The sequence below is a fragment of the Perognathus longimembris genome, chromosome 28 (genome assembly GCF_023159225.1).
Source record: "Perognathus longimembris pacificus isolate PPM17 chromosome 28, ASM2315922v1, whole genome shotgun sequence".
Lineage (NCBI taxonomy): Eukaryota > Metazoa > Chordata > Mammalia > Rodentia > Heteromyidae > Perognathus > Perognathus longimembris.
This window is the reverse complement of record NC_063188.1, coordinates 52849877-52865354: the sequence shown is the minus strand read 5'-3', so window position 1 is coordinate 52865354 and position 15478 is coordinate 52849877. Positions and strand designations below refer to the sequence as shown.

The 15478-nt window shown below is 41.1% G+C and overlaps 1 protein-coding gene across 1 annotated transcript; it reads left to right on the top strand.

Annotated features, from left to right (window-relative positions):
- Nucleotides 1–6587: 6587 nt before the first annotated feature.
- On the top strand, nt 6588–8083 carry Pou3f4 (POU class 3 homeobox 4). Its single transcript, XM_048335950.1, has one exon. It carries the CDS (start codon nt 6657–6659, stop codon nt 7740–7742), a length of 1086 nt encoding a protein of 361 aa, XP_048191907.1. The 5' UTR covers nt 6588–6656; the 3' UTR covers nt 7743–8083.
- Nucleotides 8084–15478: the final 7395 nt, after the last annotated feature.

Here is a 15478-nt window from a genome sequence, read left to right as displayed (position 1 = left end):
ATGAGGCTAAGGTCAGGTCATATCTGCCCTTTTTCCTCATTTGGGCACCTCAGCTAAGCCTCCCCCTCCCCCCGGAAATGCTAAGTTCTTTTGCTTTCCAGTTCATTCTCCATTCCTCAACCTTATCTGGGGCTTTAAATCAGCTCTTCAGACTCTGGCTGTAGCCCTCCACAGATTCATTCAAGCAACACCAGAATAGAGAAAAGGCTGGCTGCAACATGACTCAGTAAGGCCACAGATCTGGTGAGGGATTAAGTTCTCTGATTGTCTCGCCCCTTATACCTTGGAAAGAGACTGAAAGCTTCCTGAATATAAAAAATATATACACATATAGGCACACTCATGTGCACACACACCATGGCCTGTATGCATCAATAGGCAGCTGGAAACTAAAAAATAGGGGGGGGGGGGGGAAGTAATATCTAATAGTGAAGCAAACACCTTAACCAAATTCAGAGTGATGGGGTCATATTACCCCAAAGAAAAGTTCCAGGAGATGAAGATACTTGCAAGACCAACATGTATTCCTTAAGAAGAACTAACACAATGAGTAAAACAGAAGAGACACTAATACCATTGTTTAAAATGAATCAAAACATTAACTTTTCCCCCAGATATTTTGTCTGTCTCTGCCTGCCTGCCTCTCTCTCTGTCTCTCTCTCTCTATATATATATGTATGTGTGTATATACATATGCATATCTATATATGTATACATGCACACTTGTGTGTGTGCCTGTGAGAGAAATAGAATTATGTGTGATGTTTTCTAATAGCCCTCATCCCATTTCTCCAACCTTTCTAACCCTGAAAAAATAATAACAATAATTCTGAAAAATTTCTAAACTATGACAGCTGGTAAATCTTACCACTTGCTAATTTTTAAATATACTTAGAATCTTGATACTCTTAGATTCTTGTACACTGAGTCCAAAGTAGCAGTGGGAACCCTGAACACCCCACAAATCACTTGCTAAAACTATTTTTAGTAGGAGAATATATTTCAATGTTTAATCAGGTTTCCTACAACCCCATGACTGCACCAGTTCATTAAATGTTCCTTGTGTCAGATAAATACTATTTACTGGACAAGGGGTGGGACAGAGTACAAGGAACACATCTCAGTTATGAATGAAACCCATTCTTACAGTTTTGCACGTTAAAATCATAATATGTCTATGAAGAAGGAAGTGAGTTTCAATTTGAGGCTACTCTTTTAACTACTAAAGTGACTTGTAGAAGGCATCTAATGTTCAACTAAATGATTTATTAATGTCTCAAAAACCAATCCTTAGGATTTAAAATAATAGATCATCTATATTCATCCTCTGATGGATCACACGGCTAGAACTATTTTTCACATATTCAAATATTTGCACCATTTCTGATTTTAAGAAAACATAAAAACATCAGTACCATCTAAATAGGAAAACATTCTGTGACACCACTTAATATATAAACAGAGAAGGGTAATTCCATATGGCATTTGTATTTTATAAAACTGTCCAAATTCTAAAAGCAAGATTCAACCTCAAGTGCAGAATGAATGACAGGCAACTGCCCATAATAATTCCTAGACATTTCAAATCCTGATGCCAGGAAAAATGATGGCCATGCTCAGCAGTGCACAATAGCTTTGTCTTCTTAGACTTCTTTCCCTGAGACCCTCCCTATAAGATCAGGGTTCACACAGTGACAATGGCAACAGTGAAGGAAAAGGTGACCCCAAAAGAGAAACTAAGACTGGATCAAGGAGATCTGACTAATGCAGCTGTGGGAGCAAGCATCCTTTCTCTCTGCAGTGAGGGTGTCTATTGTCCCTGCCTGTCCTCTAACCATCCTGTCTGCAGCCCCAGCTGCACAATGCCTGAGCACCTCCCTACCAATATTACACTTTACCAGCAAATGACGACTAGTCTGTCTTATAGATACATTTTATCTGAGTAATATTTTATTTTTTAATGACTGCTTTAGCATCTGCCCTTCCTCCCCTTCCTTTTCTCTGAAGACCTTTATCCTCAAACTGAAGGAAAACTACAGAGACTCTAAAAATGAACTAATTGAGCTTGAGTCTACATTAACTGAACTGCCCAGTCTGCTAATGGTGTCTAAAAAATTTTTTTTCTAAATTCCCTTAGAAAATTATAATGCATTTACCCTATGTACCTATGTAGTCTAAAAAAGAGAGAGGAGACAGAGAGAAAGAGAGAGAGCGAGAGAGAGAGGGAGAGAGAGAGAATAGGAAAAGTAAAAAAAGAAAACATTAGATGAGCTTCAGCTGAAGGGAAGCTGTGTCTCACACCAGAGTGTCTCATGAGTTCTATGTACAGATACCAATAAATAGGCTTCTTTCTCTGCTGCTTTAAGAAGCTGTTTGATTGTTTTCCCTCCTTATGAGTCCCTGTATTTCCCCACCAAGTGCAATCTAACTTGTTCTGTTTCTAAAGTGAACTTGTGTTGAAGGTGAAGTTTTCAATCTCGAGGTCATGCCTATGTACCATGTCCTATGGTTGGGAACTTCATGCTGTATTACACACAATCAAATCTGGCCTTTAGGACTTCTTTCCCAACCCCCACTCTCACGTCCTGCCAGATCTAGGGCCAGACTGCCTTCTTCCCCTTCCCCCAATTTGTACACATAATGAGAGTGCTTCATAATCTACATACAAATATTAAAACTGCAAGAGTCATAATCCCCATAGCTGGGGTGCTCTCCGAAGGAGCCTGAGTATATGCTGCCCAGCTGCAGTCTCGCGTGCTTCCACAGGAGCTCAACCTGAACCACATTAATCTGCTTAATTTCTTTTGTGAGACATTGCTTGCTTGGAAAGACAGGGGTGTGGGTCTCTACCAAAAAAAAAAAAAAAATGTTCAGAAGCTTGTATCTTTAAGTCTTGTGAGGAAAGGAAGCCCCTGTGAACCTCCAATGAAAGTATATGCTAATCAAGCCAAGATGACATCCTTTGAGAGATAAACAATTTTCCCTCCCCTTAGAAATAAGCAAAAAGCATGGAGAACGTGGGGTGGTAAAGCGAACTTTGAAGACCACTCAACAAGGAATGAAGATGGTGCCCAGCGCTGATGTGGCCCAGGAATTGAAACCTCTGCTTCCTTGCTAGAGATAGGTGGTAGATTTGCTACAATTACAGTTTGTCCACTTCAAAGCCGGGCTCCCTCTCTGAAGCGACTTTTAGCTGCTCCAGCCTGGTAGGTTGGATAGCTATTGTGATATTATTCAAACGATAGTTCTAGAGGGGGTGGGGAGAATCCAATGTGAAGGCTCAGAATGAACTTGAAGATCTGGATGATGAACACACCAAAGCGCATATTAGTGCAGATGCAGAAGAAAGAGCAGTTTTGCTAGTGGTAACTTTGAGTTTCAGGTAAAATGCTGTCTATAAAAAATAAGTTACCAGCTCTTTGCAACAGTAGCTTCACATGGACTTATTTTTCTCCCATGTCCAGACAGGGTCGTCTATTGAATGAGGCTCTTTTATTTTGCATGGGGCAAGGGATTTGTGACCATGGTCCCCCCTTTTATTCCTCTCTCTATGGAAACCCAGATCATGGGGAGAAATATGCAAGGCTGAATAAAGAGAAGCCACAGAAAGGAGCGCTTGAGAGCGGCATCTGTTACACTTGGGAAGTTAGACTGACAGGAGAGGGCGAAGGAAACCTCTCCAGCAGATTAGTTAGAACAGTAAGAAGATTTGACTATATGCAGATATTTTCTTCTAAAAGCAAAACACCTTGCATACAAGAGAGGATCCGACCACACAGCAACACCTGAATGCAAGAGGCGCTATCTCTATTCATGGGAACTATTTTTTTCTCTATTTTTATGTTGGAGAGGAAGAGAGAGAAGAGGGGAGGAAAAGAGGAGATGAAAGAAGAGGAAAAGAGAGGAAAGAAGAAAGTAAGAGAAAGTGAAAAGAATGGTTGAATGGCAAACATTTCTGCTGGGGGGGGGAGGAGAATAAAAGCTATTCTTAACTGTTCTTAGAGATTGAAAAGCAGGGGTGTGAAAAACCTGCTCCTGGATGTAAAAGCCCCTCTTTGCTACTTCCTCCACCCCTAGCTTATGGCAAATGGTGTGAGCCACGTTTGCTTCCGTAGCCAAAGGGTTCCCAAAGCAGAGACCAAGAGCAAGAGGAAAGTTGATTGTGAGAATTTAGGCAAGTCAGAATTGGAAAAAGGCCCTTTCTTCATGCAAAAGCTCTATCAGTTGATAATTATCTCAACTTCCTGAACGGCTAGACTAAGATCAGCAACTCACTCTCAAAAGCAGCTGCTAGGTGGGGGTGGGGAACTCGCCACTACCAACATGGCAATGGTCATGATCATTTTCACACGGACGGTTTCATCAACGCATTTTCTTCTGACCTCTAAGTTGACCCAACACAGAGTAGCAAAAGGAGGATCCTGGAACAGGCAGCCTAACAGAATACCTAATACTTTTATTTTTGTTTGATTTTGCACAAGGTCTTATTTCTTTGAGTATAAATTCAGGCACAAATGAGCTTCCAGTTCTTGCAAAGGACATTGCACATAGTTGACAGTAAGAAATGGCTTTTGTATCTCTTGGCCGAAAAGATGAGAGAGATAGAGACAGGCACAGAGACAGAGAAACAGTGTGCATGCCCACCAAAGGGTAGGGGAGAGAGACTCAGAGACAGACAGAGAAGAAAAATCAATTTCTAGGTGAAAAGTAGATAAGCCTTTACAATAGGACATCGGCAAATGAAGCTACATTTTCAATGAGGGAGCAGGAGGAGGGGGAGGATAGCAAATGATCCTCTCTGCCGATAATTAGTATTTATTTTTTTCAGAGGTAAAGAAATAGATTTTAACCAGATGCCAGGTTTTCTTGCCTAACAAACACGTTTACATTTATCAATATCAGCTCCTATTGCTCTTCGTTCTCATGCGAAATCTCTAATTTCACAGGAAATAGATGCTCTTTAGCTACATAAAGGAATGGCAGAATAAGCTCACCTTGTTTTTTTTTATTTTTTCTCATTTTCTTGCATTTTCTTCAGATCTGTCTTCTTAGAGAAACTAATGCCTTAATGACTTTCTGGTAGCTGCAAGCCTTCTTTTATTTCTGCTAAATATATGAAAATGTATGCAAATTTAAATCAAGCTTAACCTAGGAGCTCTTGCAATATATTTAATGGAATTTCAAACCAATAAGGGAACTCTAATGCCGTCTTCTGTAACTGCAAATATAATTACACAGCTAGGTTACCTCCAAAATTATGCAACGAAAGGTCATTTTTTAAACTTGAGATTTCTTGTTGGGTATCGGACGTTGCCTTTTCCTAGCTACAGTAAATCTAAAATCTTTGCATTTCTCTCCAACTCTGCTTCCAAGCAACGCCTTTGCGCGGGGCTGTCGAGCACAGGGACTGTCCTCTAACTTAGAAAAGCTAAGAATGACACAAGACTTTCTTCTTTTCTTCTAAACAAAATGTCAAAACAGTACTGATTTTTCCTGGCTGAAAGCAAATTCATGTTTGATAGGGAATCGAGAAGTGGGTGTGTATACTTGATGTCAAACAGCTCTTTGAATTTCCTAGGTACAGTAAATGATTACATTTTTTTCAGTTGGCGGGGAGAGGAGTGGGAGGATTTCTTTTTTTTAACTTCATGGAGACAGCATTCAATATTACAAATGTTTGCCTGTGGTGTTCTTACTGGGAACGGGTCCGCTGAAGGTCTGGAGTGAAAATAAGCACTGCGGTCTTGAGTGCTTCTAAGGCCAGTTGTGGGACCTCTGAAGCGCGGTGACTTTGGAGCGGTAATAAAACTCGCTTCCCAAATGACTGGTCAAACAGGGAAGCAAACTTAAAAGTAACTGGATTTCGCCATTCTCACATTAAAATTTGCCTTCCCAAGTCATTCACTTCCTCACACTCTAAATCAACATTTTTAGCAAATACTATGAATCTTTTTCTTAGATCGCCTTTTGGATTTCTTATAAATGATTAAATGAAATCAGTCAAATAAATGGAAAGAGTGTCTATTGCGGTGGCGAATTCATTGATTTAGGTTCCCATCGAAGTCGTTACTTAACGAAAAGTTTGCAGCTGCGTGTTGTTTTGCAGTCCCCACCACACGCTAACGGAGAACGCTGTCTGAAAAAAATCCTTATGCATTAAGATCAAAATGACATTTCAACTTGTTGTACTTTTTTCCTTCTCTCCTTACGATGATCCGAATAAACCAGACGGAAATCTTAAACCCGAGTTTGCTGCCTCTTCTCCCCCACCCCCTTCTCAAATACAACCCTCTCATCCACCCTGCTCCGCTGCAAACCCCGCGTAGACTGGGGGAGGTGGGGGGGCGGAAAGGGTTAACCAAAACAGCCGCTGCCAGTCTGCGCTAGGGAGCCAATGGAGCCGAAAGATTGATTCACTTCCTGCTTGGGTCTCACTGAAACTCCCGAGCCTCGCCAGCCTAATTTGGAAAGCGAGCTCGGCCTCCCGCGCCGCCATTGGCTGTGCTCTCGCCTGGCCTGGCCGAGTCGCACTGCGATTGGTCTCGGCGGGTGCCGGTAACCCGCATTAGAGGCTTCGTCTCCCCCGCACCATAGATGTCAAAGGCTGAAGCTGCTCCCTTTGCCACATTATAACTAGTAGGGGATTCTCACCGACCATGGCCACAGCTGCCTCGAATCCCTACAGCATTCTCAGTTCCAGCTCCCTGGTCCATGCGGACTCCGCGGGCATGCAGCAGGGGAGTCCTTTCCGCAATCCTCAGAAACTTCTCCAAAGTGATTACTTGCAGGGAGTTCCCAGCAATGGGCATCCCCTCGGGCACCACTGGGTGACCAGTCTGAGCGACGGGGGCCCATGGTCCTCCACACTGGCCACCAGCCCCCTAGATCAGCAGGATGTGAAGCCTGGGCGTGAAGATCTGCAACTGGGTGCGATCATCCATCACCGCTCGCCTCACGTAGCTCACCACTCGCCGCACGGTAACCATCCGAACGCCTGGGGAGCGAGCCCAGCTCCAAACCCGTCCATCACGTCAAGCGGCCAACCCCTCAACGTGTACTCTCAGCCGGGCTTCACCGTAAGTGGCATGCTGGAGCACGGGGGACTCACCCCACCGCCGGCCGCCGCCGCCACACAGAGCCTGCACCCCGTGCTCCGGGAGCCTCCAGACCATGGCGAGCTGGGTTCCCATCACTGCCAGGACCATTCGGATGAGGAGACACCAACCTCGGATGAGTTGGAACAGTTCGCCAAACAATTCAAACAAAGAAGAATCAAGTTGGGTTTCACACAGGCTGACGTGGGGCTGGCGCTGGGCACACTGTACGGCAACGTGTTCTCGCAGACCACCATCTGCAGGTTCGAGGCCTTGCAACTGAGCTTCAAGAACATGTGCAAGCTGAAACCCCTGCTGAACAAGTGGCTGGAGGAGGCGGATTCGTCCACTGGGAGCCCAACCAGCATTGACAAGATCGCCGCCCAGGGCCGCAAGCGCAAGAAGCGTACCTCCATCGAGGTGAGTGTCAAGGGCGTACTGGAAACGCATTTCCTCAAGTGTCCCAAGCCTGCAGCGCAGGAGATCTCCTCGCTGGCAGACAGCCTCCAGTTGGAGAAAGAAGTGGTGCGTGTCTGGTTCTGTAATCGCAGACAAAAAGAGAAAAGAATGACTCCGCCAGGGGATCAGCAGCCGCATGAGGTTTATTCGCACACGGTGAAGACAGACACGTCGTGCCATGATCTCTGACTGGAGGAACCGAGGAGGCGGCTGGCCGCACTGGGAGCAGTGCGGGTTCATTTTCTACTCTTTTTTTCCTTTCATTATTTCATGATTGCTCTCTTTCTAGCTCGCCTGCTTTCTCCCTTTGATTCTCCCTTTCTTTTCTTTCACAGGAGGTTCTAACTTATGTTAAGAAAGGAAACACTCACGTTCAGGCGTCCCAACTCCAATACACACGCAGTCCAGGTGGGGGACCTCATATTCCCTACCACCTGGGCAATTTCCTTCCAACCTTTTCTGCTGATCAATACATATTGTTTACTCTGAGTAAGATTTGTTTGGTTGCTCCTCTCTAGGAAGAGCAAGAAGTGGGGTAACCTGCGGGCGGGGGGGATGGGGGGAAGACAGATGTGTGCCTCTGAATAACCTTTCAGCGCCTTGGTTATAGCAGCTGTATTTCAGGTGAAATCTGTTTTACAATAGACTAGTTTTGCATTTTTTAAAACTTCTATAGCGTTTCTAAATGTCTGAGGTGTTTTACTACAAGCTGTACACAATATTTGTGAGATAATTTGTATCGAATCCACAACTCCACATTATTATTACTATTATTATTATTCCTTCATTGAGCTGATGGTTTTTTAATTGCTTAGAAAGAGGAGGGGAGGCTGGGAAGTGGAGAGAGAAATGGTTACCTCCCCACACACCCGAAATCTGTATGAAGAGGAGAAGATACAAAGGAGAGAGTCCTTGATGCTGTTGGTTCTATTCCCCCCACCCCCACCCCTGGCGGTGCCAGTGCCTAGGTTGGGCAGAATACTCAAACCAATCGGGTTTGATAATGAGCGCCAAGTAGGAGAAGCGATTTTTCCAGCTTTGTACCCACTTTCTTAGAACTGTGGGGCCTCTATAGGCTTCCACGGGATAGATTCGATGTCCCCAGAAGAATTTTCAGTTGGTGGCGCCCAGAGGAAGAGGTGACCTGCGCAACTTGCGGGAATGGGTCGCGGAGCCCTGTGAGCGGAGCTCCTCGAAAGCTTCCATCATGAATAGGTTGACAACCTGCAAGATCCCACGTCGGCTCTTCTAGAGAAAAAGACTGCCTTCCACAAGCGGTTGCTTTCCTTAGAGACAACGACCCCTAGATGCTGGCAGCTGACGACTGGGCCAGCGCCTCCAGATTCATCCAGTTCACCTCTTGTTCACTGCCTAGTGTTCGTGTCAGCAACCCTCTGCGAGGGGCGGTAAAGATAGGATGGGCCGACTTTCTCTGCTTGGTGCAAAACGACAACGAAATTGTTGGGAAAGTTCAAGGGCATTCTGGGCTAGCCGCTACCATCTCCTCTCATGTATATACCGCTGTCTGTGAGTAGTAGGGTCGTGGGTACCCCGTCTTGAAGCCTCTGAGAAGCACAGCTGGTAGAAGCCCACGCTGCCGAAGATCGAGTGAGCTAACGAGCGCCTTGGCGGCTGGGTTCCTGCTTTTTTTTTTCTTTCAATAAATATGTGTGTATGTGTCTCTGTGCGTGTGTGCGTGTGTGCGCGTGCAACCGTGTGTGCGCGCGTGTGTGTAGATAGCTGTGTGTATCGTATTACTGTATACAAAAAAACTACAAAAAAATGCTATAGGCTGTGTAGAGAACCCAAAAATAATGCAGTTGCTGTGGCTTTATTGCTAGTTCTCTTATCCACAGGCCAGGTTCACAGGTGCACTTCATTCCCAGTGAACACACATGTACTGGCCAAGCCAGGCACCCAACCACCCAGCCATGGCCTGCCAGACCTGGCTGGAAGATTCATACTCCAGGGCTGTTCACCGGGTTCAGGCCGCCAGTCGTAGCTGCTGCGGTAGACAAAGCATCAAACTACCTAAGGACCAGAAAGCCTTGTGTGGCTTGTGGAGGATGTGCTAATATGGGCTGCCTGGCTTCTGGTTCACTACACCACCGTGTCTCCCCAGCTGCAGGTCAACAAGCGTGTATTCATTCAGTTCCCTTTTATTCTTTTTGTCAAACCTTTGAATTTTGTTGGTCGTTAGGATTTAGTTGTGGGATTTTAGTTTTCACATTGAGTTCATGTTTCACAGATGTTGGGAGGGTTTTTTGTTTTGATTTTTTTTTGCAGTTAATTGCTATGGTTCAAACCTGAGTTAACCCAAATATTTCTGCCGACTTTATAATTGTACAGTTTTGTATATTAAACGTTTTTTGAAGTTTTTAATTTAAAAAAAAGATCATTTAGTTTATTCATTTAGTAACTGATGTATAATAAACGCTATTTTCATTAAGAGTTGCTTTTTCAACTATTTTATTCAAATTGCCTATTGCAGTTGCCAGCAATTATTTATTTTCAAAAAATTCTGCATTGTGTTTAAAAGGAAATTCTTTCAGAGATAAGTTGGGTGTCAAAAAGAAAACAATTCGCTGTAATGTTTGATGTGGACAGTTTTAGTCAAGGGGTTTATATTGACGCAATATTTTATTGTTGTAAAAGATTAAAAAGGTTTAAATAAAACATTTTTCCAAAAAATATATTCGTTTGCTTCTCCTGGTTTTAATGTGTGCTGAGGGAAGTGGATCATTTAAACAGCAAAGTTCTGGGTGAGAAGTGTGGGAGTTCAGTTTGCTTCAGGTTAGAAATCATTATTGTTTTGATTCTTCTCTTCCTTTGACTTTTGTCCTTTGGGTTTACTCCTGTAAATACACAGCAAGGCCCGTTTGCATATCCATACCCAGGGTCATAGGAAACATACCCCAATTACCCCAAGGGTGGACCGAACTGTATGGGGAAAGCCTGGGATAGGTTTGTTTCAGAGGATACTTTTTTTAAAAAGTGGCCATAAGACTGTCTCTCTCAGTGTCTTCTAATCTGTTCTGCCTGAAACTGGATGCACACTTCTTAAGGCTTTCATGTTCCTTGGCTACACCCCCCCCCCCAATTTTCTTCCTCCCTATTCCTGCTGATTATCCTTCTGGTAGGTGGGGTGAGCTGCCATTCCCAGGATGGGGGACTGGAAAATCATTTGATGTAAGGGGTAAAGGCTCTCCTTAAAGAGTTCCCAGAGCATAAAAAGCCTAGTGAACTGTTTGGTCAGTAAAGCTGAATGATTTCTGGCCCTAAGTTTGTGAGAAGGAAAAAGGATAAAATAGATACATTTGGGGGAATTTTTTTTATTTATCGTGCTGTTTTTAGAGTCCTACATACAAATGCACCCATATTATTTGATTTCATAACATTGTCCATAAAATAAAGGACTGTAGTGGTGTCAAAGGAGTAATTCGTGAAATAGGAAGCAGCTTCAAGGTTTTGTATCTTCAGTGTGCCTTATCTAACATTTTTTGGTGGGTGCATATAAAGCAATAAGCAGGAATATAAATTTCCAGCTGTAAAACCCTCAATTCATACTCTGATGTAGGTACTTTTTGGTAGACAAGGCAAAATTATTTAATCGCTTTAATAGGTAATGATTATCACATGTAACGCCTTACATTTTTCAGATTGCATAATTATTTACAGCTGTATAGTATGCCATACACATGTGAATGTTGTGTATAAAATATGCCACATGTTCTGTATATGCTCATGGGTATATCTACATAATATTTATTTTATAGATATGTTTTTACAAGCACAAAATTCATAGTAATAAGCCTGTTGATTTTCCTTTAGTTAACACAAACTACCTCCTATTTAGTCAACAGCCTGCAAAAACTTTGAATTACTTAAAAAGTTAATTTTTCTGACTAAAAACTACCCACAGCTTTCAGTGTGTGCTGGAATTCTTTAACTGAGCCACACGAGGATATTTTAGGAGATACTTGTATGAATGTGTAAGTATAGATATTACCATTTGCCAGTATTTTTACTGATATATGTTACTGATACATATATGTTATACATATTTATCAAACAGACTTGCATTACTTTCTCCTAAAAATTTTCCAAGGGATACTTGACTTTTATGATATTCTTATCATTCTATCATAAGCATATTTTCTTATTAAAGTCAGGTGGTTGGCACTTCTGCCTGGAACTTTCTTTTTATTGAGATTGTCTTTGATTTCTATCAGACCCTCACAAAAGTTTCATCCCCATCACCACATCAGATAAATGGAGGGGTTTAGAGCTGGATAGAATATGAGGAGAGAGAATATACAAATGCTGCAGGTATGTAAATAAGGTCAATGTAAATCAATTACATATGTGCATATGCAGATTGGTTGTCCATATATTTGTGGCTCTGTGAATGCCCAACAAAAGGGAAATAAATTCTTAATTTATCTTTCTAACAACAAAAAAGGTGAAATATTACACCTGACAATTAATTAGCTTCTTATCTAACAAGAATGTAATGGAGGGGGGCATTATTACCTAAATTAGTCCATGAGCTGTGTTCTCTCTTTAATAAAATCACTGTTCCCTTGGAAGTATTTAGCATTCTGATAGTTCCTTTGCTCCCAAGTTAGGCTACTGCTGTTGCTTTAATTGCCTGTAAGCTATAAGTGGAGCATAAATTTGGGGTTTTATTTAAATTTCTTTATGAAGGGAGAAGGAAATGGAGGATAGTTAGAGGTTAAGAAGCTTTCCAAGGAGAAAAATGGAGTTTTTACACGTGTCAGATCTTTATAACAATATACATGTAACCTCAGAATTATGAAAGTTACTTCTGTGACTTGGTAATTAACATTGAAACATGTAAGCCTTACCAAAAAAGTGCTGAAACAGGGAAAAGTAGCAGTGCAAAACAATAGTATTTAAATTTATATTACTCACATTCATGCTTTTGGTAAAGTCAAGTAAAAGAGTAGAAGATTTTTTTATACATGCCCTCAGATAGCAGTTTTAAAATAGCAATCCTCCAACTTACTCATTTATGGATTTTCATTTTAAAAGCTTCAAGAAAAGTGAATATGAGATATATTCAGAATCAATAAAGGGTTTTTATAAGAAGAAAGACCAGTACCTTTTCCTAAGAACACTTAGGTAGAACATTTACAAAATTAAGATAGTGTACAAAAGAACACAGAACCCAAAAATAAAATCCTGTAAACTTTTGCAAACTTTAAAAAATGTAGAGAAATCACATACAAGGTCCTAGAGTACTACTATGTATAAACAAAATCCACAAAATTAAACCTTGTGTATTACAATAAAAGTACACGTTCATTATGTTTTTTAATATATGTTTATAATTTAACCTATTTATAGATTATCTAACACATTAAAAAAGATCCTTATTAAGAAATATCCTCACCCTTTAAGAGATGTAATATAGGACAGCTTACTTGGTTAGGGGAACAACAGTATTTAGTATATGTGTGTAAACATACAACCAGAACTATAAACATGATCCCTCTCCTGCCACTTCCAACCCTCCCTCTCTTACACGGAGTGAATAAAAATAGACTGAATTCAAAGAGGAAAAGAATGAGATCAAGTAAGTCATTGACCAATTCATTAGGTATGTCTTTTCATCTCCCCAGATACTCAAGCTGTGTTCACTCTATTGTGGTTTAGCCAGTTGAAACAAGCCAAAAAAAATTCACTCTATCAAATCCTTATTTTATCTATAAAATGTCAAATATCTAGTTTGAATGATCCCCCTCCCAACTCTAACACAAGTGCTAAGTTGATTAATTGCATTGATATCTTGTAAGCTATGTCGGTTATATCAGACACCCCTGGAAGGAAAGAAATAATTCCTTCTCATCTTTACAGTTATTTTTACATATTTTGGAAGCTTTATAATGTACTTAATTATTTCCTATATTTGTACAGAATAAAGACAAGCGTTTACCTTGTCTCTTTTTCAGGCAGAGCAAAGCCTGTTATAAAAGTAAGCTTGTGAAATTAGTGTTAGTATAACCTCATGGGTAAATATTATAAAGAAGTTTGTTCCAAATAATTCATCGTCGTTAAAAGATATTTCCTCTAAAGACTATGAACATAACAGCTCTGGGAAAGCCTTCAGTCATTATGGAGGGTTGGCTCCCTCAAAGAACAAATGGCAGAGAGAAACAGTGACTGTCACTCGTGGGAAAGCTATGAACTGATCTACTCCTCGTATAGAGAATCAAACGATGCGCATTGATATGAATCCACAAGAATATTTTTCATGTGAGAAATCCTTCTGCCTATAGTCAGCCCTTCAATGTCATGTGGGAATACAAAAAGAAAAGATAAAAAAAAGATATTTCCTTTAATAGTTATTCAGTCTGAGCACAGATAACTACACATAGCTATTCACTGCTATGGCAAATAACATATTTTTAAAGCACAGAAAATAGAAGGGCTATTCCCAGGTACAGTAGTTTGGTAGGACTCAGGAAGTAGAATTCCAAGTTGCATAATTAACCATCAGGGTAGACTTGTTGATAGGGAAATAAAATTTATTTTCTTTTTTTGGCAGTCCTGGGGCTTGAATTCAGAGCCTGAGCACTATCCCTGAGCTTGTTTTACTCAAGGCTAGCACTCTACCACTTGAGCCACAGCGCCACTTCTGGATTTTTCTACATATGTGGGGCTGAGGAATCGAACCCAGGGCTTCATGAATGCGAGGCAGCACTCTACCACTAGGCCATACACCCAGCTGCAATTTTTTCTTAATATATTATCATTCACTCTATCCATCAAGTTGTTGGTAGTATTCACATTCAATTAACATCAGATTATTTGACTACAAAAAAATTATTACAGGGCTGGGAATATGGCCTAGTGGCAAGAGTGTTTGCCTCATATACATGAAGCCCTGGGTTTGATTCCTCAGCACCACATATATAGAAAAGGCCAGAGGTGGCACTGTGGCTCAAGTGGCAGACTGCTAGCCTTGAGCAAAAAGAAGCCAGGGACAGGGCTCAGGCCCTGAGTCCAAGCCCCAGGACTGGAAAAAAAAAATTACTACAGGGGTATATGAATTTATGCATGCAGACAATATCAGAAATGAAGTTGTCTTTGAACTTATAGCAAATAGAAAAAAATCAAATTTATGAGATGAACTAAGGCTTGACTTGTTCTCTTTTTTTCTTTTTTATTGTCAGAGTGATGTACAGAGAGGTTACAGTTTCATATGTTAGGCCTTGGGTACATTTCTTTTTTTATTTTTTAATTTATTTATTAATTGAACAGAATTTTTTTTGACAAGGTGTTGTGCAAAAAGGGTACAGTTACATAGTAGGGCAGTGTGTACATTTCTTGTGATATCTTACGCCCTGTTTTTCTTTCCCTTCTCTAGGTCAGGTAGACATATATACAATATACAATGTATCAAGAACATATACAGTAGCCCTTCTCTAGGTCAGGTAGACATATATACAATATACAATGTATCAAGAACATATACAGTAGCCATGTGGCCAAGACCAAGAAAATTCGCCTAGGGTTTTAAATGTAATGTCGATATTAGACAATATGTCGACAGTAGTCTTATATGAACATACATGCATAGATTTTGAGCTATTGTATTCCACTGAGAAGTCGATTTTTGACCTTTATATGTTGAGTAGTTGTTTGGTTTTAGTTACATACTGTTGGGTCGCTGCCCCAATCCTGTGGGGAATACCATTTGACAAACAGTTTTTGGTTTCACAGACCTAGTCTCTACTGTCTTTCCGTCTCCCTTTCTTAACAGTCATATATCAGGGAGATCATGCCCCTTTGTTTTCTGTGTTCTAGGCTTATCTTGCTCAACATTATTTGTTCAAGTTCTGACCATTTCCCTGTGAATAACAATATTTCACCATTCCTAATCGCTATGTAGTATTCCA

What these genes read in the sequence shown, in the direction of transcription:
- Pou3f4 (XM_048335950.1), top strand. Translation starts at nt 6,657, where the DNA reads ATGGCCACAGCTGCCTCGAATCCCTACAGCATTCTCAGTTCCAGCTCC.